Genomic DNA, 27,575 nt, shown 5'->3' on the forward strand with positions numbered 1-27,575 from the left:
TATTTCAACAACCTCAAAAGTCAATTATATCTCATTTGCATTTATAAGAAGGGCTCGTAGGTTGTTTATAAGTTGTTACTTATTTCATTTTTCTGTAAAAGGAAATGACTCCTTGGTTTAAAGGAGTTGTTTGCTTTCAGTAGCTGTGTTACTGAAAGTGAGTCCAGATTTAGTCTGTGTATGTTATAGTGGTTACACAAGGTTGATAGTGAAAATCTCAAGCTGGTTTTGCTTGAGAACTGAATGTAGGTCGGGAAAGACCGAACCAAGACAAATTTTTGTGTTTTTTGTGTGATTGTTTTGTGAATCTCAAAATCCGTTAAAATTCCAAAGACGCAATTTAAAAACATTATTCACCCCTCCTCTAGTGCTCGTTGCCTTGATCCTATAACACTTTAAAAAAGTATAGATAATTATGACCTTTCGATCAAATCTAAACCTAAATTTTGCTAAATTTATGATTTTGCCCTTAGAACTTGTTGAGCCATTATGAATAAGTTTCAACTCCAATTTTGTTGAAATCAAAACCATTATTCTTAGATTTTAGAAACTAATGTAACTAAGTGTTCAATACACATAAAATAAATCTTAAAATTATGGTTTTTTTTCTTAGTATTGTTCGGCATGCTTTGAGTTTGCATGAACTCTGATTTTGACAAAATTATTTTAGTTCTCTTAGAATTTTTTGATGTGACCATCATCGTGCACTCAAATTACAAAAGATAGGTCAACAAAATATCCATTTTATTTATAATCATTTGAAAATATTGAAAAATTATCGATTATTACAATAAATGTTTAGTTTATAGTTTTAAGTTTTAAGTTTTTGGTGTTTTTTTCTTCTAATTACCGTGAATCCATAAATATTATGTCGGTTAAAATATTTGGTCTTTTTTATCGACTAGCATAAACGAATAATTTATGATGTTTTAGAAAATAGGGTTTTGATGTGGTTTGTTGAAACATATTGCTAGTATTTTTTTTTTACTTTGTATTTGCGCCACCATCGTTTACAACCCTGGCTGCGCCCTGGCTGCTCCCTGGCTGCAACCTTCGCCGGAGGCCGTGCGAACACTGCCGGAGCGTCGCCGGAGGCCGAGCAACCCCTCAACGCTGGAGGTCTGCCTTTTCCCCTCTCTCTCTCTCTCTCTCTCTCTGCAACCCTATCTCCCCCTCCCTCTCTCTCGAGCATCAGGAGAGGCCTTGCATGAGCCAGGCTAGCCCGACACTTGCCCGAGCCAGGCTGGCCCGATCCTCGCCTCGAGCTCACGGCAAGAGGTGAGTCTTCGCCTGAGACTCACTTGCCTCAGGCTCACAACCTGAGGTGAGTCCTCGCTTGAGCCAGCCTGAGGACCGACTACCAGCCTCATGGCCGAGCCGTAAGGCGAGCTCGCTGAGGCCAGGGTCGAGCCGTCGCCTGAGCCAAGCTCATGCCCGACAGCCTCACCGGCCTATCTTCCTCGCCTCAACCTGGTTCGAGGCCTCGCTAAGCCACACAGCCTCACCGGCCTCTTCGCTACCCCCTCCACCACTGCTGCTGAGCTGCCCCTTCTCCACTTTTCTGCCCGTCACGGTCGCCGTGGCCATTGCCGGTAACATCTCTCTCTCTGTTGTTGCCCAAGAAAGCAAACCATATTGTATTAAAATTGAAATGTAATAGAGTTTCTAGATGCGTTGTTTCCTTTGCTTGTTCTACTTTTTCTCCATTCTCAATCACAGAATTTTCTCGGGGATGGATAGGGACTTGCTGTACATTCATCCAATTACTTGAGCAGGGAAACTTTTTTCTTGGCATTTACCCACTATTTGTTAGGCTTGGTGGGTTCTTTGTAGTGAATGGCGCAATTGAAAAAAATGGAAAAATCGCAAGGAGTTTGTGGTTCTTGATACACGAAATTCTATGTCCAAGGTTTTTTTTATATGTTGAGGGTTCTGTTATTTTTTATTTTTTGTTATGTTTGAAGGCAATTGAATTAATTTTTGTACTTGTAGATATGATTTATCACATGCGAAGGGCTGTAGGTTTTATTTTCTTTTCTTGTGCATATCTTATTTCTCTATTTATAATCCGGTTTGTGTTACTTTGTTGGGGTTGATGGTACGAGCGTGTTCCTCTTAGCAAGTGAGGTTTTCAGGCTTTGAGCTCATGGGGGATGTTTGTTTGTGTTTGACGAGGCTTTCATCCCTTTGTTTTTTGTTTACTTTCTTTGCTTCTATCTGTGCTCCACAAGGCTTTTGCCTCTTTGTTTTCGATTGTATTATGCATGCTTTAGATCATATGTAACTAGTCAAGGAGGCTCCTCAACTCTTGGAATCTATGCCACATAGATATTTCACTTGCATGCATGTCCTATGTCAAATCATTGTAATTATGCAATAATACACACTTTCTGTAAGCTGGTCATCTTCAGTATCACGTTTCATGTCCATTTGACATGGTTGGTGACCAACAATTCATTTTTGGGTCCAAAGATCATTTCATTTTTTTGGGTTTCAATATGCTTTGAGTAGATTCAGCTCATGGATATCCAAACACTATCAGCTAAAATATTATTGAGCATTTCTATCAGATAGCATATGCATGATCTACTAGTCTCCCAATTCGGGCACTTTGATCCATACATTGAGGATCCTAACATAGGTATAAAGGATGCAGCATTACTTCCCTGATTGGATCAGACCTTGCTGTGGTAAATGGTTTATGATATCATGCTGGTGTTTCTCTGCTTGGTTGATGCTTGAGTGGCTTGCTGAATCCTCAAGTTCTCTATATTGCATGGAATGGCTGTACATGTACCTCTTTAGGATGTATTTTATGTACTTCCCTTGGATTTATCTAACATGGATTGGATATGTTAGAGATTGGAGTGTATTTGATTCATGTGGATGTATTGTTCCATTTATACTTTGTGAACCACTCGTATCTCTATCATTAGTTATTTGTTGAAGGTTGTATGCATCAACATTGGCAAAAATCCTTGGAAGTTTTTTCAAATTGTAATACTTCATGGGATGGTTTTGGATCTTTTGGTGGACTCCCACCACCATATCTTTTACTTTTCTGCTTTTGTATAGCATTTTGATGCAAATTTTCCATCTTTGTAAATGAACAAAATCATAATTTTGGGAACAATGTGGTAGTCTTTTATTTTTTCATGAAAACACTATTTTTACTGAAAAGTACTTGTTATAATAACTTCTGTTGAAAACCAGGTTTATGGTCATCCAAACAGAAAAACCAGGTTTACAGGGCATTTTAAAAGCCAGGTTTTAAACATGGTTTTCAGAAAACCAGGTTTTCTATGCCTGTCGTCCAAACGGGGCCATAGTTGCTGTCTACAAAAAGAAGAATATATATTTTCTCTCAATTAGTGCGATCTATTATGTTCTTTAGAGGAACATAAGACCATGATACACATAAAAGAACTCCTGTCCAAATGCATTTGCAGAACCGGATCCAATGTTTGACAAAAAATTAGTCTAGATTAGAAGACAAAGTGGGGGACTTAACCCTAAATTCAAATCCAAAATTTTAGGAATTGGATATGTCTTAAGCAGCACTCATATTTGAAGTCATGATTGAACCCAAAGTTGGACCAAAATCTATGTTCAGTCCTGATCTTAGCATTCTACCCAAATTTCTAGATCACGTTCAAATCCAAATATAGACAAAGATGTGGATTAAAATCAAACATTACAATTATGCAAGAAACTGTTAAAATATATGTAATTCATATATATGTATATATTTATATACATATATATTTGTATAATCTAAAATACCCGATAGGGGTATTTTAGTCATTTCACAAGTACCCGATAGGGGTACTTGTTTCTTTTCTTTCTTTTTGTATTTTTTCTTTTTTATTTTTTATCTTTTATTTTTTGGGTTTTTTGTCCACCTAATAGGGGCCCCACCATGGAGTCGATGGGGCCCCCAACGGTCACATTTGTGACCGTTGGGGGCTCCCAACGACTCCATGGGAGCCCCTAGGTGGCTCTTCTTTTAAGGCCATATGGCCACTCCTCCCCTCCTTCTTTTGTGTATAAATAGGGGTGAACCCCTCTTGTATTTTTCACTCTTGAGAGTTCTCTCTCTTTCAATAAGAGGCATTTATATTTTTATGTTGTGTTGTCTCCTTTGGGTTTGGGTATTAGCCCTTGTTGTTTGTTCATTAGTGGATGTTGTAAGTGCTTAGAGCACTCTTTACTTTTCCGCATATTTCATTACATGGTATCAGAGCCTTGTGTATGCTCTTCTTCTTAATATAGCTAGTTGTGTAGCTATATTTGTTTTTTGTTGGTTCTCTCTTCTTTTATCCTTTTAAGTGTGATTATTATGGAAGGAGAACAAAAGATTGATCTCTCCTTCAAGCTCAATGGATCCAACTACATGATGTGGGCCGCCGTCATGGAAAACAACCTCAAAGGGAAAAAGCTTTGGGGATACGTTATGGGCACCATTCCGGAACCACAACTCCAACTAACTAAGATGGAAGGCGATCAAGAAAAAGCTCTTGAAGGAGATGCCCGCATGAAGGCTATTGAAGATCACCAATCTAAAATAGAAGATTGGGAAAGTTAGCATGCCAAGATTCTTGCTTGGTTCATGAACAATGTGGAGCTTAAGATTTGCGCTAATATTGCCAAATTTCGGAGGGCAAATGAAGCATGGTTCTTCATGAAAGGTATGTTTACCCAAAAAGACCTTGCTCGTCAATTCTTTCTTCAAGAAAAAATCCGGACTATCAAACAAGGAGAAATGAGTGTTAGGGACTACTTTAGCACTCTTGGCCCTCTATGGGATGAGTTATCCTTGCTAGAACCAAAATGAGTTTCTAGTATAGATGTGGAATTAAGGAGAGAACAAATGGAAAAAAAACACTTTTTCCAATTTTTACATGGGCTTAGGCCCGAGTATGAACAAGTTAGATCCTCCCTCCTACATAGATCAAAGCCTCTTCCTTTGGAAGATGCCATTGCTGAAATATGCCAAGAAGAAACCCGTCTTGGCATGATTAAAGGAGGAAATGATGTCTTGGCCATATCTAAACCCGGCAACCATATGAAAACCTACAAACCTCCTCATTTTGGAAGGCAAAATAACTATAATGGCAACTATAGAAAAGCCATTTGCCATCATTGTCAAGAACCGGGTCATATAAGGCCTAATTGCCCTAAGTTGAATGAAGCACCAAAAAATAAAGTTGCTTCCGTTGAAGAAGCCACTCAAAAGAAAGAGGAAGCAATCAAAGGAACGAACTCTTTTTCTCTTGCTCAACTATCGGAGGCACTACAAACTCTACTCAAGATTCCATCAACTTCGGGTGCCGCCGTAGCTTCTTCCTCTCCTCCAGGTATGTCGTCTTGGATCCTTGACTCTGGAGCTTCCTTTCATATGACCCCCCTTGAAAATGAGCTTTCCGATTTATGTAATAATTATAAAAACTTCTATGTTTCAACTGCCGATGGTACATCTTTACAAGTAAAAAGTTTTGGAACTTTAAACTTTTCAAAAGACTTCTTTGTGCCAAACGTGAGAGTTGTACCTCAACTTAATTTAAATCTCCTCTCTGTTGCTCAAATATGCGATCATGGATGTAAAATCTCCTTTTCAACTAAGGATTGCTCTATACAGGATCTCCGGTCCGGGAAGCTGATTGGGCAAGGCCATAGAAGGGGAGATCTCTATTACATGAGCAACTTGAAACTCCCCATTAACTCTTTTTGTAACCATGTCCAAGATAAAAATATTGATATTTGGCATCAAAGACTTGGACATCCAAGTTTCTCAAAAATGTACTCCTTTCCATTTGGAAAGAAATTTTGTAATGAGAAACATTTTGTTTGCAAGAATTGTATTTTTGGCAAAATGAAATCTACTCCTTTTCCAAACCGAACTTTTGTGTCCAAAAGACCTTTTGAGTTAGTCCATTCGGATGTTTGGGGTCCTTCCCCCGTCATGTCTAAAAGGGGGTACTCCTATTATGTCACTTTCATCGATGACTACACTAGGTATGTATGGATTTACTTTCTCAATTTAAAATCCGAAGTCTTTGAGTTCTTCAAAAAATTTCATATGATAGTTAAAAATCAATTTTCAAGTAATATCTCTACTCTTAGATCCGATTCGGGTGGAGAATATTTATCAAATGAATTTCAAAACTATTTAGAAGTAAATGGAATTTGTCATCAAAGATCGTGTCCTAGGACTCCCCAACAAAACGGCTTGGCCGAAAGAAAGCATAGACATATCATGGAAACCACTAGGACACTTCTTATTTCTAAAGAAATTCCAAAAAATTTTTGGGCCGAAGCCGCCTTAACCTCAACTTACTTAATAAATAGAATGATATCTTCATCCTTACAGAATACATCTCCATACGAAAAACTATTTGAAAGAACACCAGACTTCAATAGATTAAGAGTCTTTGGATGCAAATGTTTTGTCCTTACTCATAAACGGGACAAATTATCTCCTAAAGCTATTGAATGCGTTTTCTTGGGTTATGGAGAAAATCAAAAGGGTTTTAGATGTTTTGACTTGAAAAATAACAAACTCTATGTATCCAAAGATGTAACATTTTTGGAAAATGAGAATGGTTTTGTGAAAACTAAAGATATTGACGAAAGTGAATATACTTTTTTATTTGATCTTCTATCTCAAGAAGATGAGACTCCTCAAGAAGAGGAAATCTCTAATGAGTCTTTGAATGACCTAGAGGAAATTCCTCTTGATAATGCTATAGATGAGAATAATAGACCAATCCAAACATATGTTAGGCGTGGTCAACAAACTCAAATAAGTGCCTTAGAAAAATACTCTCAAGGATCCAACATTGAAGAAACATCTTTAAGGAGATCCAGTCGGATCTCCAATACTCCTAATAGGTTTGTTTCCTATGAGTCCTTAACTCCTAGATATAGAGCATGTCTAATTGCGTTGCATTCATTTCATGAACCTTCACACTATAATGAGGCCAAAAATATTCCCCAATGGGTTGAAGCCATGAACTTAGAGCTTAGTGCCCTTGAAAAAGCAAAAACTTGGGAAATAACTTCGTTACCCACTGGAAAGAAATCAATAGGATATAGATGGGTCTTCAAAATTAAAACCAAGAGTGATGGTTCGTTAGAACGTTATAAAGCACGGTTAGTAGCTAAAGGCTATGCTCAGGAATATGGTATAGATTATGAAGAAACCTTCGCACCTGTTGCTAGAATGACTAGTGTTAGGACTCTTATTGCTATTGCGTCAGTGAAAAAATGGCCTATCTATCAACTCGATGTTAAGAATGCTTTTCTAAATGGCGAATTAAATGAAGAAGTTTACATGGATCCCCCACCAGGAGTATGTATTGGTAAAAATAAAATTCTTAAACTTAAAAAGGCATTATATGGTTTAAAACAAGCCCCAAAGGCTTGGCATGATAGATTTAGTAATGTAATGACAAGTTTGAATTTTCGTTCATGTTATACTGACACTGCTTTGTTTGTGAAAAGTGCAAGGTCTTCAGTAGTTATTTTACTACTTTATGTTGATGATATGATCATCACAGGAAGTGATGAGAAAGGCATTAATGATATTAAAAAGGTTTTGAAAGAAAATTTTGATATGTCTGACCTTGGATTCTTAAGATATTTTTTAGGAATTGAAGTGGCGTACTCTCCTCGAGGGTACATTCTCTCTCAGATGAAACTTGCTGCTAACATCTGTTCCAAATCTGGTATTTCCGACGATAAGAAGACAGAAACCCCAGAAGTCATCAATGCAAAATTAAGGTTGGAAGATGGAACACCTCTCGAGGATCCTACTCCCTACCGGCAACTTGTTGGGTCTCTAACCTACTTATCCATCACACGGCCAGACATTGCTCATGCCGTTCACTCTGTCAGTCAATTTCAACATGCACCTACAACTGTGCACATGAGTGCAGTCTTAAGGATCGTCAGATATATCAAAAATACCATAACTAAGGGAGTTTTTCTTTCCTCTGCCTCATCCATTGATTTAATTGCTTATACTGATGCAGATTGAGGAGGAAATCCCAATGACCGAGTCTCAACTACCAGATTTTGTGTTTTCTTAGGTGACTCTATGATTTCTTGGAGATGCAAGAAGCAACACAAAGTATCCTTGTCCTCAACGGAAGCCGAATATCGTGCTATGGCCACTACAACCATGGAACTTATGTGGTTAAGAAGCCTCCTCAGTGATATGGGCATTGTCATCTCTACTCCTTCGAAGCTGTGTTGCGACAACAAAAGCGCAATCTATATTGCAAGCAATCACACCTTCCATGAGCGTACTAAGCATATTGAGATGGATTGCCATTACGTTCGTGATGAATACCTAAGAGGAACCATAGCACTACCTTACGTCACATCAGAGTACCAGTTGGCGGACTTCTTCACTAAGGCTCTTGCAGCTCCTCGGTTTTTGTTTCTTCTTAACAAGCTTTCGGTCATATCCCCGTAAAGCTTGAGGGAGGGTGTTAAAATATATGTAATTCATATATATGTATATATTTATATACATATATATTTGTATAATCTAAAATACCCGATAGGGGTATTTTAGTCATTTCACAAGTACCCGATAGGGGTACTTGTTTCTTTTCTTTCTTTTTGTATTTTTTCTTTTTTATTTTTTATCTTTTATTTTTTGGGTTTTTTGTCCACCTAATAGGGGCCCCACCATGGAGTCGATGGGGCCCCCAACGGTCACATTTGTGACCGTTGGGGGCTCCCAAAGACTCCATGGGAGCCCCTAGGTGGCTCTTCTTTTAAGGCCATATGGCCACTCCTCCCCTCCTTCTTTTGTGTATAAATAGGGGTGAACCCCTCTTGTATTTTTCACTCTTGAGAGTTCTGGTGAACCCCTCTTGTATTTTTCACTCTTGAGAGTTCTCTCTCTTTCAATAAGAGGCATTTATATTTTTATGTTGTGTTGTCTCCTTTGGGTTTGGGTATTAGCCCTTGTTGTTTGTTCATTAGTGGATGTTGTAAGTGCTTAGAGCACTCTTTACTTTTCCGCATATTTCATTACAGAAACATGGGCTAAATACATCCTATCAAAATCTAAACTGTCTCAAATGTTGACTTGATCTTGATCATTGAATTGAACACACACAATGTTGTATTTTTCATTCAGAAAATGTGTAATGTCAACCATAGAGCATGGAAAGGAAAATCAAACTTTGAAGATCTCATGAACAAACCCAAATAGATAACAAAATATAACTAAAGAAATCACCTACATAATATCTGTACAAGCACAACCCCCACTACATAAAAAACAATAAGGTAACACATTTTAAATATTAAAGCATAAAGGACCACATATGCCCCAACTAAGTAGTTCTTTGGGACAACTCTAAGAATTTGCCAAGGCATTCCAAACTAAAACAGAGTTTAATTTGATAGCTGGTAGGTAGCCACACGATCCTATCTGAGGCTTCTCAATTTGGAATCTCATCAGGTGCTACCAATAAATATGAAATTATGAATCATGTGGAATTAGGATATTGGGAAGGGTAGGTTTTGGACTGGATTATAAATCATTTCAAATAATGGTGTATTATAAAATATGGTAGAAATCCAAGTTAAATAATACTTATATCCTAGTTAAAAAGGACACTTGAACATTAGTAAACCAAAATGCTAGATATTGAAGCTTATACCTGGAGTTAGAATCATGCCTTGGCAGAATCATTGCATTCTTCATTTATATGTGAGAAATGTGGTTAAAACTCACAAGTCAAGGGGCTGGAGTTAGAATTATACCTTGACAGAATCACTGCATTCTTTAGTCATTTATATGTGAGAAATGTGGTTAAAACTTAAAACTCAAAAGCCCTTGATATAGCGAACTAGTCTGATCAAGGTAAGCCATTCCTTTGACTGCTAGAAACAGATAAGGAGGCATCCGTGGCTGATGCCACTGTACTGGTTTTGCAGCTAATATGACATAATGACACCAAATGGTGGTGAAAGCACTAGAGTGGATCACTTGACACTAGCATCGACCTTTTTCTTGATACACTCAAATGTGCAAGAACATGTTCCGTTATGTGTATGCATGCATTTAAGTATATATTCAATGTCCCATAGATTAGTGGTCTTTTTCTTTTTCCCTTATAGTGTTTTATCTGTATGAATTTTAGAGGTGCTAAGTTGAGCTTATTTTGTGGTCTAGACTCAGACATGACGACCAAGTTTACAAGCAAGTTATGGACTATGTATGCAAACTGGCTATACACACGGTGGGAAAAAACATATCTCTGGGATTTGGTGGAGCCTTACAGACGTCCTAGATCCTTTAAACCACTTGTTTCCATTTATGTGTCTGCATTTTATACTGGTGTTATTGGATCTGCAATTACAGAACAGCTTTATAAGGTATATATTCTGTGTTATTTTATGTGGTTAATATAGTATTTTTGGTTCTAATTTGTATTATTAAAACCTTCCCATGCAATAATATTGTTGAGCATTCTAATCAAATTAACTTGAAAGTTCTGGCGATTCCAATTGCTTCCTGGAAAAACCTGGTACAGCTTATGAGAACGATAATGCGTCATTTGCTTTCGACCTTGCCTTCAACATATCATACAATAACAGAAGTATTCATTTAATTCTAAAGTTTATTACACAGTTGAATTAGCTTTCCAGGGCTGTGTCGACTATATTAAGCAAGAAATAATAATTCTACCAATATCTTATGGATAGAATCAACCAAGTCATTTTCATGGTTGCTTTCTTCTTTATTTCTCCTCATTCATTTTGTTCTACTTTGTTCACTCAATGTTTGATTTTTTTCCCAGTAAAGAACATCTTTTATCATATACAAGTTCATTGTGATGGATTTGGTTCATTTCAAGTACTTCAGATTGGGATATCTATGTTGCATTTTCTTTTATGTAGTTTAATAGTGCTAGAGTTTGATATGATCCTCTTTTTCAAGAAAGCTTTGATAATAATGCTAAAGGAAGCTATTTAACTGGAGAGTGCATGTGAATCAAAACATTTGGGTCAATCTGCAGCCTCAAAAGTGCTTGTTACATGGTAATCATTGATGTCATCCCACAAATTTTTAGTTACGTAAACTAACTAATTGCTTGGCAGACATTATTATATAACTCTTTGTACTGAAAAGAAATGAAAATAATGAAAAAGAAGAAACAAAGAAGATAACAAGAGATTGTTAGAAGGTTTGAAAATAAATGGAAATATGGGACCAGGATACCAAAAAGGACGGAACAACAACAACAACAACAACAACGCCTTCATCCCAAAACAAGTGGGGTCAGCGATATGAACCAAAAAAGAAATTCATTTTGGGTCTTCCACATGAATCCTTTTCCTCCAATCATTTCTATCCAATGCCATGTCCTCGGTGAGGTTCAAAGCATTCATATCCTTTCCTATCATCTCCATCCAAGTCTTCCTAGGCCTACCCCGACCTCTTTTAACTAATATATTTTCCCATTTCTCCAACCTTCTAACTGGAGCATCATTAGGCCTTCGCCAAATATGTCCAAACCAGAGTTACCAGTCGAGGAAGCGGGAGCGGGAAGCGATACGGGAAGCGGGAGCGGGAAGCGAGGCACTTTAAAAAATTTAGGAAGCGGGGAAGCGTGGGACCACTTAGAAGAAAATTCCGAACCGTCTCGGAAACGACCTAGGAAGCGAACCGGAAGCGACCTAGGAAGCGAACCGGAAGCGAGGGGAAGCGGAAAAATGAAAAAATGGGGAAGCGAGGGGGAAGCGAGGGGGAAGCGTGGGGGGAAGCGTGGGGGAAACGTGGGGGAAGCGTGGGGGAAGCGCTTCCCATAAAAGGGAAGCGCGCTTCCCAAAAAAGGGGGACGCTTCCCCTCACGCTTCGGAAGCGCGACGTTTCGCGCTTCCGAAGCGCGCTTCGGGGAAGCGCGCTTCCCCTTTTGCCTAGGCGCTTCCGGTAACTCTGGTCCAAACCACCGTAAACGATTCTCTCGCATCTTATTTTCAATGGGTGCAACACCTACCTTCTTACGTATCTCCTCGTTCCGAATCTTATCTTTTATTGTATTTCCACACATCCATCTAAGCATCCGCATCTCAGCTACACTCATTTTTTGAATATGATGTCTCTTGGAAGCCCAACATTCCGTACCATATAGTAAAGCGGGTCTAATAGTCATCCTATAAAACTTTCCCTTCAACCGCAATGGCATTCTACGATCGCACAGCATTCCAGTTGCACTTTTCCATTTCATCCACCCAACCTTTATCCTATGATTTACATCTCCATCAATTTCTCCGTACTTATGAATGATGGATCCCAAATATTTGAAATAATCATTCACCGGTATTTCTTGCTCACCAAGCTTCACTACACTCCCATCACTACTTCGTTGCTTACTAAACCGACATTCCATATATTCAGTCTTACTCTTACTCAACTTAAAACCTCTAGCTTCCAATGTCTGTCTCCATAATTCTAACTTAGCATTAACCCCAGCTCTAGACTCATCAATCAAAACAATATCATCAGCAAACAACATACACCACGGTACATTTTCTTGAATTGATCTCGTAAGCTCATCCATCACTATCGCAAATAGGAAAGGGCTTAAAGCAGATACTTGATGTAACCCAACCGTTATCGTAAAATTGGTTGTCACTCCTCCACAAGTGCGGACATTGGTTACTACTCCTTCATACATATCTTTAATTATACTAATGTACTTGAGAGAAACACCTTTCTTCATCATTGTCCACCAGAGAACGTCCCTAGGTACTCTATCGTATGCCTTCTCTAAATCAATAAAAACCATATGCAAATCTTTGTTCCTCTCTCTATATCTTTCAATAAGTTGTCTAAGAAGATGTATAGCTTCCATAGTAGATCTTCCAGGCATAAAACCAAATTGATTCTCCGATATCATGACAACCTTCCTCAACCTAGACTCAATCACCCTCTCCCAAAGTTTCATAGTATGACTCATGAGTTTTATACCACGATAGTTTGTGAAATCTTGTATATCACCCTTATTCTTATATAAAGGCACCAAAATACTCTTTCTCCACTCATTAGGCATCTTATTTGTTCGCCAAATCAAGTTAAAAAGATTTGTCAACCATTCTAAACCTTTCTCTCCCAAGCATTTCCAAGCCTCGATAGGTATACCATCTGGGCCAACTACCCTTCTTGATTTCATTTTCTTCAAAGCCTCTGCAATTTCTTTCTTTTGAATCTTGCGCATGAAGTCACGATTTATCTCATGAAAAGGAATGGAGAAGTCTCCAAGATCTTGAGCATGACTATCATTAAATAGCTTATCAAAATAATCTTTCCATCTCTCCTTAATCTTCTCATCTTTGACTAAAACCCTTTGTGTTTCATCTTTGATACATCTAACCATACCCAAATCCTTCGATTTCCTATCTCTCATCTTTGCAAGCCTGTAAATATCCTTCTCACCTTCTTTGGTATCCAACTTGTCACAAACCTCCTTATATACCTTAGCCCTCGCGTTTCGAACAACTTTTTTAGCTTCCTTCTTTGCTAACATATACTTCTCCAAATTCTCATTATCACGACTCTTACTTAGATTTCTATAACACTCTCTTTTAACCTTAATAGCTAATTTGACATCCTCGTTCCACCGTGATGTATCCTTACCTAGTGGTGCACCGCCTTTAGACTCACCCAATACCTCCTTAGCCACTTTTCTCATGCCACCCGCTATCTTATTCCACATTGATTCTGAATCCTCCTCGAGACACCAATCAGCTTCCTTAACTACCTGCTCTACAAACATCCCTTGTTTAGCTCCTTTCAGTGCCCACCACTTAATTCTAGGATCTATCCTATGTCTATCCCTTTTGCGGCATTGTCTAATTCTAAGATCTAAAATTAAGACTCTATGTTGTGTAGCTACACTTTCTCCCGGTATAACCTTACAATCGATGCAACAACCCCTATCTCTCTTTCTAAGTAGGAAAAAATCTATCTGACTCGTATTAACCCCACTTTTAAATGTTACTAGGTGAGACTCCCACTTCCTAAACCAAGTGTTAGCTAAGATCATATCATAGGACAAACAAAAATCTAAAATCCTTTCTCCACTTTCATTTCTTTCTCCTATACCATAGCCTCCATGGATACTCTCAAATCCATCCCTACTAATGCCTACATGTCCATTAAGGTCACCGCCGATGAAAAGCTTTTCTCCATAAGATATCCCTTGTACTACTTCATCTAAATCTTCCCAAAATTGATGCTTAATGGAATCATCTAAACCTACTTGAGGTGCATAAACACTAATAATATTAATAATATCCGTACCTAATACTAATTTAATAAGTAAAATTCTATCACCCTTCCTACGGACCTCAACTACATAATCTATAAACTGAGGACTCATAACAATCCCTACTCCATTCCTATTCCTATTTATTCTTGTATACCAAATCTTATATCCCCAAGGTTCTATCACTTTTGCTTTCTCACCTACCCATTTGGTCTCTTGAAGACATAAAATATCAATCTTTCTCCTACACATAACATCTACTAACTCTACCAACTTACCAGTTAAAGACCCTATGTTCCAAGTGGCTAACCTAATTTTATGGTCTTGGACTAACTTCTTTACTCCCACCCGTCCAACAAAGTGAGGGAACCCTTGCCTATTTGACACCACACCCAGGCGCCGGTGTGACGCGTCGCTTCTGGGCGACGACCTAGCAACCCTTGCCCATTTATCACTGCCTTCGGGCCTAGAGAGTACAGCGCGTCGCTCAGTAGGGAACGCCCCAACGAAATTCTCATATTGGTTCATTTTCATAGGGTATGACAAAGTTTTTATGCTGGCTGTCACAGGCCTACCGCAACCCTCCTCCTTTATCCGGGCTTGGGACCGGCAGTGTATAACTAAACAGTTATACACAGGCGGAGTTAAAAGTAAACAAAAAGGACGGAATCAAGAAAAAATATGGGAAAACTGATTGAAGGAAAGAATGAGTTGAAAACAAGAAAGCATGAACTTGAGGAGCCCTGTGTCTTGCCCATGGTTGCCAGTTGAGGAAGGGGGAAGCGAGGCACTTTCAAAATTTTAGAAAGCGAAAAGCGTGGGACGAATTAGGAGCGATTCAGGAAGCGTCTCAGAAGCAACCTAGGAAGCGAGGGGAAGTGAAAAAAGAGAGAAAAAATATAAAAATATTAAAAAATGGAAAAATGGGAGAAGCGAGGGGGGAAGCGCGCTTCCCATAAATGGGAAATGCGCTTCCCAGTGCATTTTGAAAGCGCGACGTTTCGTGCTTCCGAAACGCGATTCGGGGAAGCGTGCTTTCCCAGTTACCTAGGCGTTTCTGGTAACTCTGGTCTGGCCTAACTCTGATATCACACAAATAAACTAGACATTGAAGAAACAGCTGCAAGAAAGAGAGATGTGGGCATTTATCATTCACATTTTTGGGTCAATGTTCATGTGGAAGACCCAGAATGATTTTCTTTTTTGGTTCATATCGCCGACCCCAATTGTTTTGGGATGAAGGCGTAGTTGTTGTTGTATACTATCAGTCTTCGTGTACTATAAGATAAATAACATTATGTAAAATACCACCACCAATCACATGATTTTAAAGCACAATATGGATGACAGGGAAGTCTTGACGTATACTTAATCAAATGAATTCTGCACTTTCTTTCTGAATTCATTTTCAATTTTAATATATAGCAATCTGGATATTTATCTTTATGTACATATTTTTTAGTTGCCCCTTATGCGTTGGATGTTGAATTTCTAGACAATACTGTTGCTGAAATTGGTTATGATCATCATTGTTATTGTTGTCATTGGTAGTGTTTAGTTATCAGAATCAATCTTTATCAAATGGCAAGAATGATAGCTGTAATGATTGTCTGATGCGTTGATCTCCTCATACACATCTAATTTCTGTATGGGAAACAGGATTAAAATTAGAGTCTAAGTTGTGGAGTTTCTTGGTAGGCCTGTTGTGGTTTATGGATCATCATAACTTTGGTTAATATGGAAGTCAGTGTCACGAAATAGCACAATACCCAAGATACTCTAAAAAGATTAAACTAAATCTTATTAGGCAAATGAAATCCAAATGTCATATCACAATGCATCTGGATATAATCAAGACAAAAACAAAAGTAGAATACAAGAGTTTTAGAATAAATAATTTTATTAGTAAGAAATATAAAATACATTCAACCTCACTACAAAATACACTTATACACACCTAAACTACCCATCACCCTCTCACTTACACATGCACACACTATCTTTTATTCGTAGAAGAAGAGAAAATGAGAGAAAGAGAGAGTACAGAGAGAAGAGAGAGGGCTCTCTAGCTGTTGGACCAGAATGACTAGCCGTTGGACTAGCTCCCAATGGCTAGACAAAGTCAACTTTAGTTGACTAAAATAATATTATATAAATAAATATTATAAATATATTATATATAAATATATAATATATATAAATAAATATATATAATATATATAAACATACATGTATACATATAATATATTATATATATAATAACTATATTATATACAAAAAATATGTACAAAAGATACATTTATCTTAACATCCCCCTCAAACTTACAGTTAGGGGTGGACAATGGGTCGGGCCGCCCGATGGGCCAAGCCGACCCGGCCTGCCATGGGTCGGGTTTGGGCCAAGGTTTTAGGCCCGGGCTCATTAGGTACCGGGACGAAACTCAGCCCATTATGTATGTGGGCTGGGCCTGGGCCAGCCCAATGGGCTTGAGTTATTTATTATTTTTTAATAATATAAAAAATTTAAAAAATTCCATAATAACTTGGTAACTATTACTATTTACCTAATTAGTTACATTAATTATATGAAAACTAAAAAGATAATTAATTGGGTGCATGGGAAGTTGGAGACTTGTTAATTATTATATTTAAAAATGGATTTGGGTCGGGTTGGGATGGACCCAGCCCGCTTCACATTGGCTTATTGGGCCAATCGGCCGGGTCATGGGCTGCTCTTCAAACCCGAGCCTGTTAAGAACTGGACCAAAACCCAGCCCATTAGTAAATAGGCCAGGCCACACATAAAGCCCGACGGGCCGAGCTCTAAACGGGCCCAGATCGGGCTAGGCAGGCCCGATGGCCACCCTTACTTATAGTGACTCATCGTAAGTTTGCAAATACAAAAGAAAGAACCCATGCCTTTAAAAGTCTTTATCAAAGATCCTTCATTAGTTGCTTCTATGAAAGGGTGCATCAAAAAACTTTCATAAAATTTTCAAGATTTTCGGCTAGCATTTTGCTCAAACTATCATGTCTTTGAGAACCTATAAATAGAGCTAGACAAATGTCCCAATTATACAAAAAATATATATCTCTAGGTACATTTTTTTAAAAACAAAAGAAGATTTTAAAATAACAAAAAATTGTTATAATAATAGGTAAATTAGATTTAAACTAAATGTAATGCTATATATTATGGAGAGAGGATAGTCGAGCACACCAACAAAACCAAAACAATACATAGAAAATAAACCAAACAATTTTAAAAGTGAGTATCAAGAAAAATAACTTTAAGTAATAATTTCAATTTTTAGCAATTTAAGCAAAATACACTAGTCATTAAGAAAGATAAGTGGAGCATACCTCAAAGATAATTTTTTTTATGAAATCAAATTTAGACAATCATAAACCCAAAGTCAACATATTTTTCAAGAAAACATAAATATTGATCATAAGAAAATTTGATCACTAAAGAACATATAAATTATCAAGAAGAGATAAACAATCATACGTAAATAATATCCCAAAGTTAAAAAAAACACTTCAAATGAAAAAATAAATCATTAGTTTATACTAAGCAAACACGACAACATGCATATGAAATGTAAAAATTCAAAAGAGCCCACAATAATAGAATATTCAAATACCATGTAATGAAATTGCGATATTCAAATTTTACCACCAAAGTCCACCAAATGGATACAAAGCGATCAATAAAGAAAAACTCACAATGGAGTCCATACACAAAAGAAGAGTTAACTAAATTCATGCATACAACAATGTGTATAAGATAACTAATATGAAACACATGTATCCAACATGCAATTAAAGCATATTTAATGCACATAATGTATGATTTTTTTTTAAATAATGATTTTCCATACAAAAGCACATGCACAACATAAAAGATTAGAAAATACATGGAGAGATTTAAAAATCCCCCATATAACCAATCATATCAAACAAAATAAGATTTGCAAATTTCAACAATAATTTGCTCACTACAAGGAATCACCTCTTTAACCTCCAACTCAAAATTCTCAAAATTTAAGTGTATCAGCGCATAGAACAAGAGATCAGTCACAAGTGTCAGTAATAACTATACTCTTGTCCATGCACAAGAAATATTGTCTATCTAAACTGTAACGTCCTAAAATTTGATCGAAATTTTTGATTTTTTTTCCAAACATAACGGAATAGTATATTTGAATACCAATGCAACTTTGGGCGAGTTACGATAACACAACTAGACACACCACTGAGTATAAATAACTTAATTAAAGGAATTAATGCAAATCAATATTCAATTAAATTCAGAGGTTACATGTCTTAAAAAAATCCAATTTAATTAAAAATATCCCCAAAAAAAACTGGATTCCCCTTGAAAGTAAGACGATGATGATCCATCTAACGCCGACGAGCAACTCGCCATCACACCAGTTCATGCATTATATGAAAAATATTAAAGGAGGCATTAATCTATAACCCCAGTAGGATACACCAAAACACATAAGTATGAATATAATCCAAATATAAGAGATAAGCATTGATACATTTTCAGATAAACAAGTAAAACATACAACACAATACATCAAGTGAAGCACAATTTATACATAAACAATCAATCATGCTTGCCGTAAAATTTTATGATAACTATCCTACAATGCATAAATTCAAAAGTAAACAAACAGTTCATTATAAACCTTACAATCATGCATTGACTGTAGTAATGTCAGTGGTTCAATACTTAATGTTTTGTTTTTCTTTTCTTGCCCTGAAGGGTACACACTCAGGGTTTCTAACTTCGATTTAGTCAATCCAATGGGGTGTTGGTTATGCCAAGTAATTTATTAGTCCCATTGGTTAGAAGAATCTGTCAACTCCCTTCGGAGTTTCCTACTAGAGCGGTCTGTGACTGAAAGAACTCCCAGTATTTTATACAAAATCGATTTCTACTCTGCAGAGATTCATGACATACCATATAGGTCATACGGTAGTCTAACCCTCTCTGACAGACGACTAGGAACTAAGGGAGGCACCTAGCTCTCAAAAGCAACAAACAGTCGACCGATCGAGTGTACCACCGCTCTCCAAGGCGGTCCTGGGTTTGAATAGCTTATTAGGTGTTATTTAACATTAAGCTCATAAATTAAATTTTAAGTGCTCTCAGCACACTGTCCCACTGGCCCAAACTCTACTCGGGAAGACTCCATAACACAAGGCTGTTTTTAACCCATTCAAACTACTCACAGCTCAAACCCTGTCTCTGGGTAATTTTGAGCACGGCCTCTTCGAGGAAATTATGTACATGTCTGTCGAGTTTGTTTTCATTCCTTGGTGCTCCACAAGCACCTGTGGGTCCTTCCGAACCCAGGCTCACTCACGATCCATGTTCTTGCTCATATTACATATTCATTATCATCATGCATACATCATATTACATTTTCACATGTTTACATATAGACTGCATACATAATTCATTCATGACTATGCTCATTCAACAAAATCACATGTGCATTCATTTCTTTTTCAAGGATCATGCCTTATGATGCATAATGCACATTATCATATATGACATACGAATGCTTAACATTCATGATTCAGTAGGAAGAACGTTTAGTCAACATGCGTATTAGATCACAAATCACGTTTTAAGTATCACTCATCATGTTTAGCAATGTAGAAAACAACTAAGTATTAACACATGTTAATTGTATAATTCAGATCCTTGTTCACCTGATTTTGGAAAAATTACAAAAAATCGTAGAAACCAGTTTTAGCACTTAAAATTTAACTAGAGTTGCCCTAACATGTCAGGAACATAATCCAAGAAATAGAACTGCAAAATCATGTATAACAAAATTATAAAATTTTGGTAACCGAACCCTATTCTGGAAAACTATATGACAGATTTTGTAAACTGCAGAAATTTGTCCCAACTTTGAGATTTTTCTGAGATTTATTGGGAACTCTTTTGACAAAATCCTTTTTACAGAATCTTTATATATGTATTGGCTTCTACTCAGATTTTTCACAATTTGTTTTGAGACGTTTTGATTATGTTTCTAGATTTTTTTAAAACAACTGGTTGAAACATTCCTTCAAATAGGACAAAAAACATGTGCTCTGTTGCAACAAACATTTCACCCTCAAAACTGGCTCAAACGAGACAAAACAATATTCTAAAATCAAGCCCTGGATGAGTAGAACACTCTAGTATTTTTATTTATTGAATTCGTATTCTCAGAGATATAGATTTTTTTCTAAAACTAGTCAAGGAAAAATCTGGAACAATATAACAGTGATTTCAAAAACTCACAATACTTTACATAATCAAAATCAAGGATGATATCAAAACATGATCAACTATAGTACTTTTCAACAATTATTTTAGCCTTTTCATGCTAGCAACAATCATAACATTATCATGTATCATTCCTAAATTATGTTTCATTCGATCTATCTAAATAGACATGCATCTGTTCATTTATCACATAGGAACTAATCAAGACATCAAATCATGGTTTTACAAATGTACTAACATGCTAATTAATAATACTAACTTGAAATCAACTAATTATCGTGCTAACACTAACTTATTTTTAACATACAATAAAAAAACCCAACCCGATTTGGCCTAAATCTCTTTATAAAACACTATACTTGATTTAAACCAAGATTCATGCCCAAATAAATTCCATAACTTATGAATCATGATTATAACACATAAAACATCATTCATATGCTAAGTGCACTGAAAATAATTGAGATCCAAAACTCATTTATAGATCTAATTCCCTCAAAAACCGATTTTTACTTAAAGTTTTCAAAACTTGTTTTTTTGTCAAACCAATTTTCAAAAATCGAATATGGTGACATGGTTTCACTAAAACTTATTTTAAAAACCACAACCAAATCCATTTTGGATTTTCCAAAGTCTGATCCACCTTTGGTTCAGATCTTGGAATAACCTGTATGCATATCCCATATGTTTAGATCGACCCATGCCTATGCGTTTGATATACCTACCTCGTTTGTAGTTTTGAACCGGTGAAACCCTTCGTCTCCCGTTTTGAAATGTGAAAGCAATACCTCCAACCTTGGCTGCAACTGTAACGACTTCTCTCAACAAAGGAAGAAAGAAAAGAGAAGGATAGAAGGGAAGAGAATAATGAACATGAAATTAAGAAAGAGAGAGATGGATTTGAAAATAAGAAGAGAGAGAGGCAAGAGGGTGGGATGCCTCCCCTGCTTTCTCTTTTCTTGAATCCCAAAACCCTTTCTCAAGTTTCCTTTTTTCCAAAATTCTAACACAAGTTGGATTTTTTTCAAAAGTTTCCTTTTTACAAATTTTTTTCTCTTTCTTCTTTCTTTCTTTGTTTTACATTTTTTTTCTTTATTCCAAGTAGGTAGGGACATCCCATGTGGGTCCCCCTACTTGGCTTACTTGTTACATAAGTCCAACTTGGACTCTAAGCTTGCTTACCAAGGCCTTGACTTCTTGTTTTTAATAAGTTTTGAAACCCTTTTGTTTTCTTTTTTTTTATGAGATTTCAAAAGGATTTTAAAGTTTTTAGAAAATAATATCCCCCCAAGGGGGTGTGGGCCCACCTAAGGCTAAGGGGGTGTTTTAATTTACTAAATTTCTTAATTTTTAATTTGAATTTTAGATTTATTTAAAATTTTGGATTTCATACCTAATCCAAATCCAAATGGTTTTCAAACCTAATTTAGATCTAATTCCATGTACTAAATCCAAATTTATTTGTAATTAAATCCAAATTCAAATTTTGTTTAAGTCACAAATTGCATGAATTTAATCCCCAAGTTAAATTCGAATCTCAAAATAACTTCTAGTTAGAATTCCATTACAAGCGAGATTAACTTTTTGTATTAATAACCCAATTAATTTTAATCCAAATGCATACTTGAACGAATAAAAATCCTTAAGTTAATCATAAAAAATAATCTTTATTTATTATAATAATTGCTAAAAAATTTATGGGTATTACATAAACTGATAATACAAACTAGGTGCACATCCCTCACCTTACAAATGATTGTAAAATTGTAAACAACATTAGTTTCAACAGGTGCACGTAACTCACCACACTAATAAAAAAAAATCTCTCATCTAAAAAAAAAACAACACTCAAATAAGAAGTACGAGAGGAGAAACACGAGAGGTAAAGAGTACTTGTAAAGAAAATGAACTTATGTCATCAAGAAGATAAGAAAAATGATTTGAAAATAACATACAAATCAAGACAAGAAAAACAAATTTTACAAACTTTTGAACCACCATGGTTTAAAAAAAAGATAGCTATCCCATATTAACATAATTAGAAGCATCCAACATAATAATAATGACCAAATAAAAAAATGAGTGATACAACAAACTCATAGAACTAGGGATCAAACAAGTGTAACTTAGAATCGAACTATAAGCGAACAATCTAAAGATTCTAAACTGACAAAACCGAGGTGCACACCGAGAAGACGTGCAACCTGCAGAGAGATTTGCAACAGAATGACAACCAAGAGAATTAAAGGATGTCCCACAAGATTAGGGTTCTCTTCTTAGATTAAGTTATTTTGATGTACAAAAATACCCTTGGTCAAATACAACATATACAGGTATACTCTGTTATAAATTGAAAGACTAAAATACCCCTACTTGTGAACACGTCTATTCTTAACACTCTCCCTCAAACTGTGCATGGTTATGAACCATAGACAATTTGGTTTTCAGAAACCAATGCCTATTGACTGAAAGAGGTTTGGTAAATAAATTTGCAATTTGTTGCTTGCTGGTTATAAACATAGGTTGAATCTATTTATCCTCAACCTTCTCTCGAATAAAGTGCTGATCCAATTTCACATGCTTCATTTTTCTATATTATACATGATTAATGGAAATATCAACTGCACTCCAGTTGCCACAATAGAGGATTGATTTTACGATTCCTTGATGCAATGCTGTCAAGAGATGTCTAATCTACAAAACTTCTGTTGTAACTGCGGCCATGACTCTATATTTCGCTTTTGTACTAGATCTGGCGACAGTTCTTTGCCTTTTGCTGGACCAAGAGACGAGATGTGTGCTAAGGTCGACCCCGTAGCTAGTCACCGACCTTCTAGTGGTTGGATCACCTGCCCAATCAGCATCTGAGTATGCGACAACAATGATACAACAATGATCTGTGAACAGACAACAACTTCACGCCCTCTATTGTAAAGTAAACTATCAGACAAAGTACCTTTAATGTACCATAAAATTCTCTTGACAACTTCCATGTGGCTTTGTTTAGGAAGCTTCACGCCTTCTATTGTAAACTAAACCATCTGACAAAGTATCGTTAACGTACCATAAAATACTCTTGACAAGCCATCATATCAAGTACCTTTAATGTACTGTAAAATTCTCTTAACAACTTCCATGTGGCTTTGTTTAAGACAAAATATACAAAGTACTTTTAATGTACCGTAAAATTCTCTTGACAGCTTCTATGTGGCTTTGTTTAGGACCGAGTAAGAGTAAGAACAAGAAGAATAAAAATAGCCACAATGCCATAAAAGTTCAAAACACGATCTTGAACAAGATAAATGCCATATCACAATGCATTTGAATATGAGCAAGACAAAAACAAAAGTAGAATACAAGAGTTTGAGAATAAATAATTTCATTAATAAGAAATATAAAATACATTCAACCTCACTACAAAATACACTCATCAAACACCTAAACTGCCCATCACTCTCACTTACACATGCACACACCACCTTTTATTTATAGAAGTAGAATAGAAAATGAGAGAAAGAGAGAATAAAGAGAGAAGAGAGAGGGCTCTCTAGCTGTTGGACTGATTCCAATGGCTAGTTTGACTAGTCATCAGCTAGAATGACTAGCTAGTTGAATAAAATAATATTATATAAATAAATATTATAAATATATTATATATAAATATATATACAATAGTTATATTATATATATATACAATAATTATTATGTATATATATGTATGTACAAAGAATATGTACAAAAGATACATTTATCTTAACATGCAGATCAAGGGAGAGTCAGGAACATCGGAAGAAGTCTGTAGAATTAGGACATTAATTTCTTTTTCTCTGTAGATTATTGAATGTAAACATGTTCAGTCTAGTGAAGCATGGCAGATGCGTAACTAGTGTTGTCATCAGCTAGAATGACTAGCTAGTTGAATAAAATAATATTATATAAATAAATATTATAAATATATATACAATAGTTATATTATATATATATACAATAATTATTATATATATATATGTATGTACAAAGAATATGTACAAAAGATACATTTATCTTAACATGCAGATCAAGGGAGAGTCAGGAACATCGGAAGAAGTCTGTAGAATTAGGACATTAATTTCTTTTTCTCTGTAGATTGTTGAATGTAAACATGTTCAGTCTAGTGAAGCATGGCAGATGCGTAACTAGTGTTGCTTTTGGAAGCAATAATGATGTGCCTAATTGATGATACTTGTTGCCATCATTCCTTCACATTCTTGGTTATTGAGGTTTTGTTGTCTTTTAACTCCATGGAATCCTTTTTATGTGCTCTGGTTATGTTCATCATATCCTGGCTATTTTTGGTCATCTTTTCACTTTTTTAAGCAATTAAGACTTGCTAACATGGTTTGGGAATGGATAAGGTTTAAGTAGGAAAGTGAATAAGTTTTTCAAATAGCGTCAAACTGGGATTAACATAGAAGTTAGGAAACCACCTTGAAATAATTTAAGATTTAAAAAAAAAGTGAAAAGTTTGCATCTTTAGCTAATACTGAATCTCGGAAGTTTTGGTTTAGGCTCAAGTCAAACTTGATCTAAAGTACAATGTTCAGATCTTTAAGAAGCTTTTAATAAAAAATGGAAAAGAAAATTTATTGAGTGGGGTTGGGGTTGAGGTTGGGGGGAGAGAGTCAAATTAATCACAACTGGTCGAAGAAGCCACAAGGGATGCACACACTTGGCTAGGTGGCTAGGAGGGAGCGAGTTTGAATAAAGTAATACATTTTGGTCATGTTTATTGTTTTCTTTTTTAAGTTAAGCGTTCATCAATCTGATCTTTATATTGCTATTAGAAGCATGGACGTGGTGATCTGATGGTGGCTTCTTTTTGGTAGTGGCACTGAAGTTATTGTTAAGTTTATGAATGTCATCATGAGGCTGTAGATAGACACTAACCTAACAAACTCGTTTCTCTTTGCACTGTGGACAGGAGAAGTATTGGGAGGATCATCCTGGGGAAGCTGTGCCACTGATGCCTCCAAAGTTCTATTGGGGGCCTTGGAAGGTACTAAGGCAAGATTTATCACCACCAAACCAGTGAAGCGTGTCAGCATGTCTAGTCGGAATTCTGATTCTAATGGTCTTAGTTACAGTTGTACCAAATCCTTGAGGATTTGATCCATGGAATAGACCCAGTACACTGAAGACACTCCAGTTTCATACCGTTTTCATGGATACATTTGAACTCGAGGCTGGCAGCTTTGGATGTCAATTTCTAAGGTCTGTTGCATATAATGAGCTCATCTAAGACTGCTTATAATTTCTTTATCTAGTACCTTTGATAGATGAGTCAAGACCAGCACAAGTGAAGTGGGTACAGACTCACAGACAGGTCAAATAATACCCTTAAGAATCAGTCAACATGGTCCGTGACCCAATTCTTGACTGATTCCATGCCTTGGTTGCATGGAAGGTGTAGGACGCATTGGTTGGGCTCACACAAAGGTATTAAAGATGTACCAGTCATGATTTATTAGTGTAGTTCTACCAGCGTTATATAAGTCTATTTTTAAGTTATTCAAAATCCATCGATCTGTTTAGTAGTCCAAAATTAGATCAGTTCATGCTAAAAGGCAGAGAGAAGTTGAATGAGGGAGCTGCATGATAGGTTTGCACTATTCTAATCTTGGGTTGAAATCCATGGCTGCTGCCCCTTTGCTTGGCTATCAGTTAAAGAAAGCCACCAGGAATCAGAATGGGTGATTGCTTGTCGAGTTCAAGGATTTAGAAATTATAGAGGATTTCTTTTTGAACTACTGAAAATAAATCATGTTCATGTTGCATAACATTTAGTAGTGAGATGCTGAACTTTGAAAATGTGTAAAAGGTCAAGAAAACATTGTAGTTCAGCCTTGAATGGATGAAATTGGATAAATGATACACTGACTTCCAAAACCATGTAAATGTCGAGACAAAATATTGTGGTGCAGCCATGGGTACATTCAGGTGGAAAGTGAGGGAATTGACAGAAATGTAGTGTCTTTTCTAAAAAGTGGACTAAAATTTATAGCATTGTTTTGCAACCTGTATAAAGGTGTACAGAAGTTCCTTTTAAGGGTAAAAACGGTTCAATATGAACTGAATATGGTTTTGGTGAAACTGGCTTGTGTTCATATTCATAATGTAGTTATTATTGTCATGGGTTCACAGGCAAAAACGGGTTGCATATAAGGCCAAGCAATGTTTGATCAGCCAGATCACATTTTGCGAAATGGTTCGAGTTTGAATCTAGTTCCAAGTTTTGTCCCATCCTGCTACACATTCAGATTTGATTAAGGTGTAAGCGTGGTGATGCTAACCTGGTGAGAAAGGGACAAGCATATTTTCTGCCCAACGTTTTAAATTAGAAATAAATGTCAGTTTTAACATAGATCTAATGTATATACATTCACAAATTACAGGTATCGATCAAACACGAACTTAGTAACACAAAACCAACGGGTGTGGGTGGTAGGAGCTGTCAGTGCACGTCTACTTGTGGTGGGACGTTGCAGGTTCAAAACCCAGTGGTGCCTTGAATAATAACTGGTGGGGGGTCTGCTTAACCCCAGCTTGCCTTTAAAAAAAAAAAGACGAGGTAACACAAGTGTGTAAACTATAAAAACGGGCCAAAGTGGATTGACCCATGATGGCACTTCCCAGTGATAACTTTACCACTATTGATGTAAACAGGTTGGATTCAGTTCAGGTATAGGTTATACCAAATCTGACTACTTGGATTTCATTAATCTGATTCTCAGTCCGAGTTGGATGCAAAAACATTCAAACCGAAGTATAAAACCAGGATTTGGTTGGCATCCAGTAGAATAATTGGATTAAGTTAAACCCTAGAATAGGTCCTTTTATTACTGTTATTACAGGGGATGCGTGCCCTTTGCATTGCATTTATATAAATTTCCTAAAAACTAGGGGTGTCAAGAGGTCCTGACCTAGACCAAACCTTA

General features: G+C 36.4%; 1 protein-coding gene across 2 annotated transcripts; it reads left to right on the top strand.

The window, feature by feature from the left end:
- Positions 1 to 1,011: 1,011 nt before the first annotated feature.
- Positions 1,012 to 25,866, top strand: EMB2752 (embryo defective 2752). Of its 2 annotated transcripts, none has more exons than XM_089991949.1 (3): positions 1,012 to 1,592; positions 10,199 to 10,401; positions 25,562 to 25,866. In XM_089991949.1, the coding sequence occupies exons 2-3, from the start codon at positions 10,207 to 10,209 to the stop codon at positions 25,670 to 25,672; spliced, it is 306 nt and encodes a 101-aa protein (XP_089848075.1). In that variant the 5' UTR covers positions 1,012 to 1,592; positions 10,199 to 10,206; the 3' UTR covers positions 25,673 to 25,866. The 2 variants fall into 2 exon arrangements, with proteins under 2 accessions (XP_089848075.1, XP_089848074.1); XM_089991948.1 differs by having other exon boundaries at positions 1,012 to 1,119.
- The last annotated feature ends 1,709 nt before the right edge of the window (positions 25,867 to 27,575 follow it).

This window comes from Nuphar pumila, chromosome 16, assembly GCF_984573655.1.
Source record: "Nuphar pumila chromosome 16, dmNupPumi1.hap1.1, whole genome shotgun sequence".
Classification (NCBI taxonomy): Eukaryota; Viridiplantae; Streptophyta; class Magnoliopsida; order Nymphaeales; family Nymphaeaceae; genus Nuphar; species Nuphar pumila.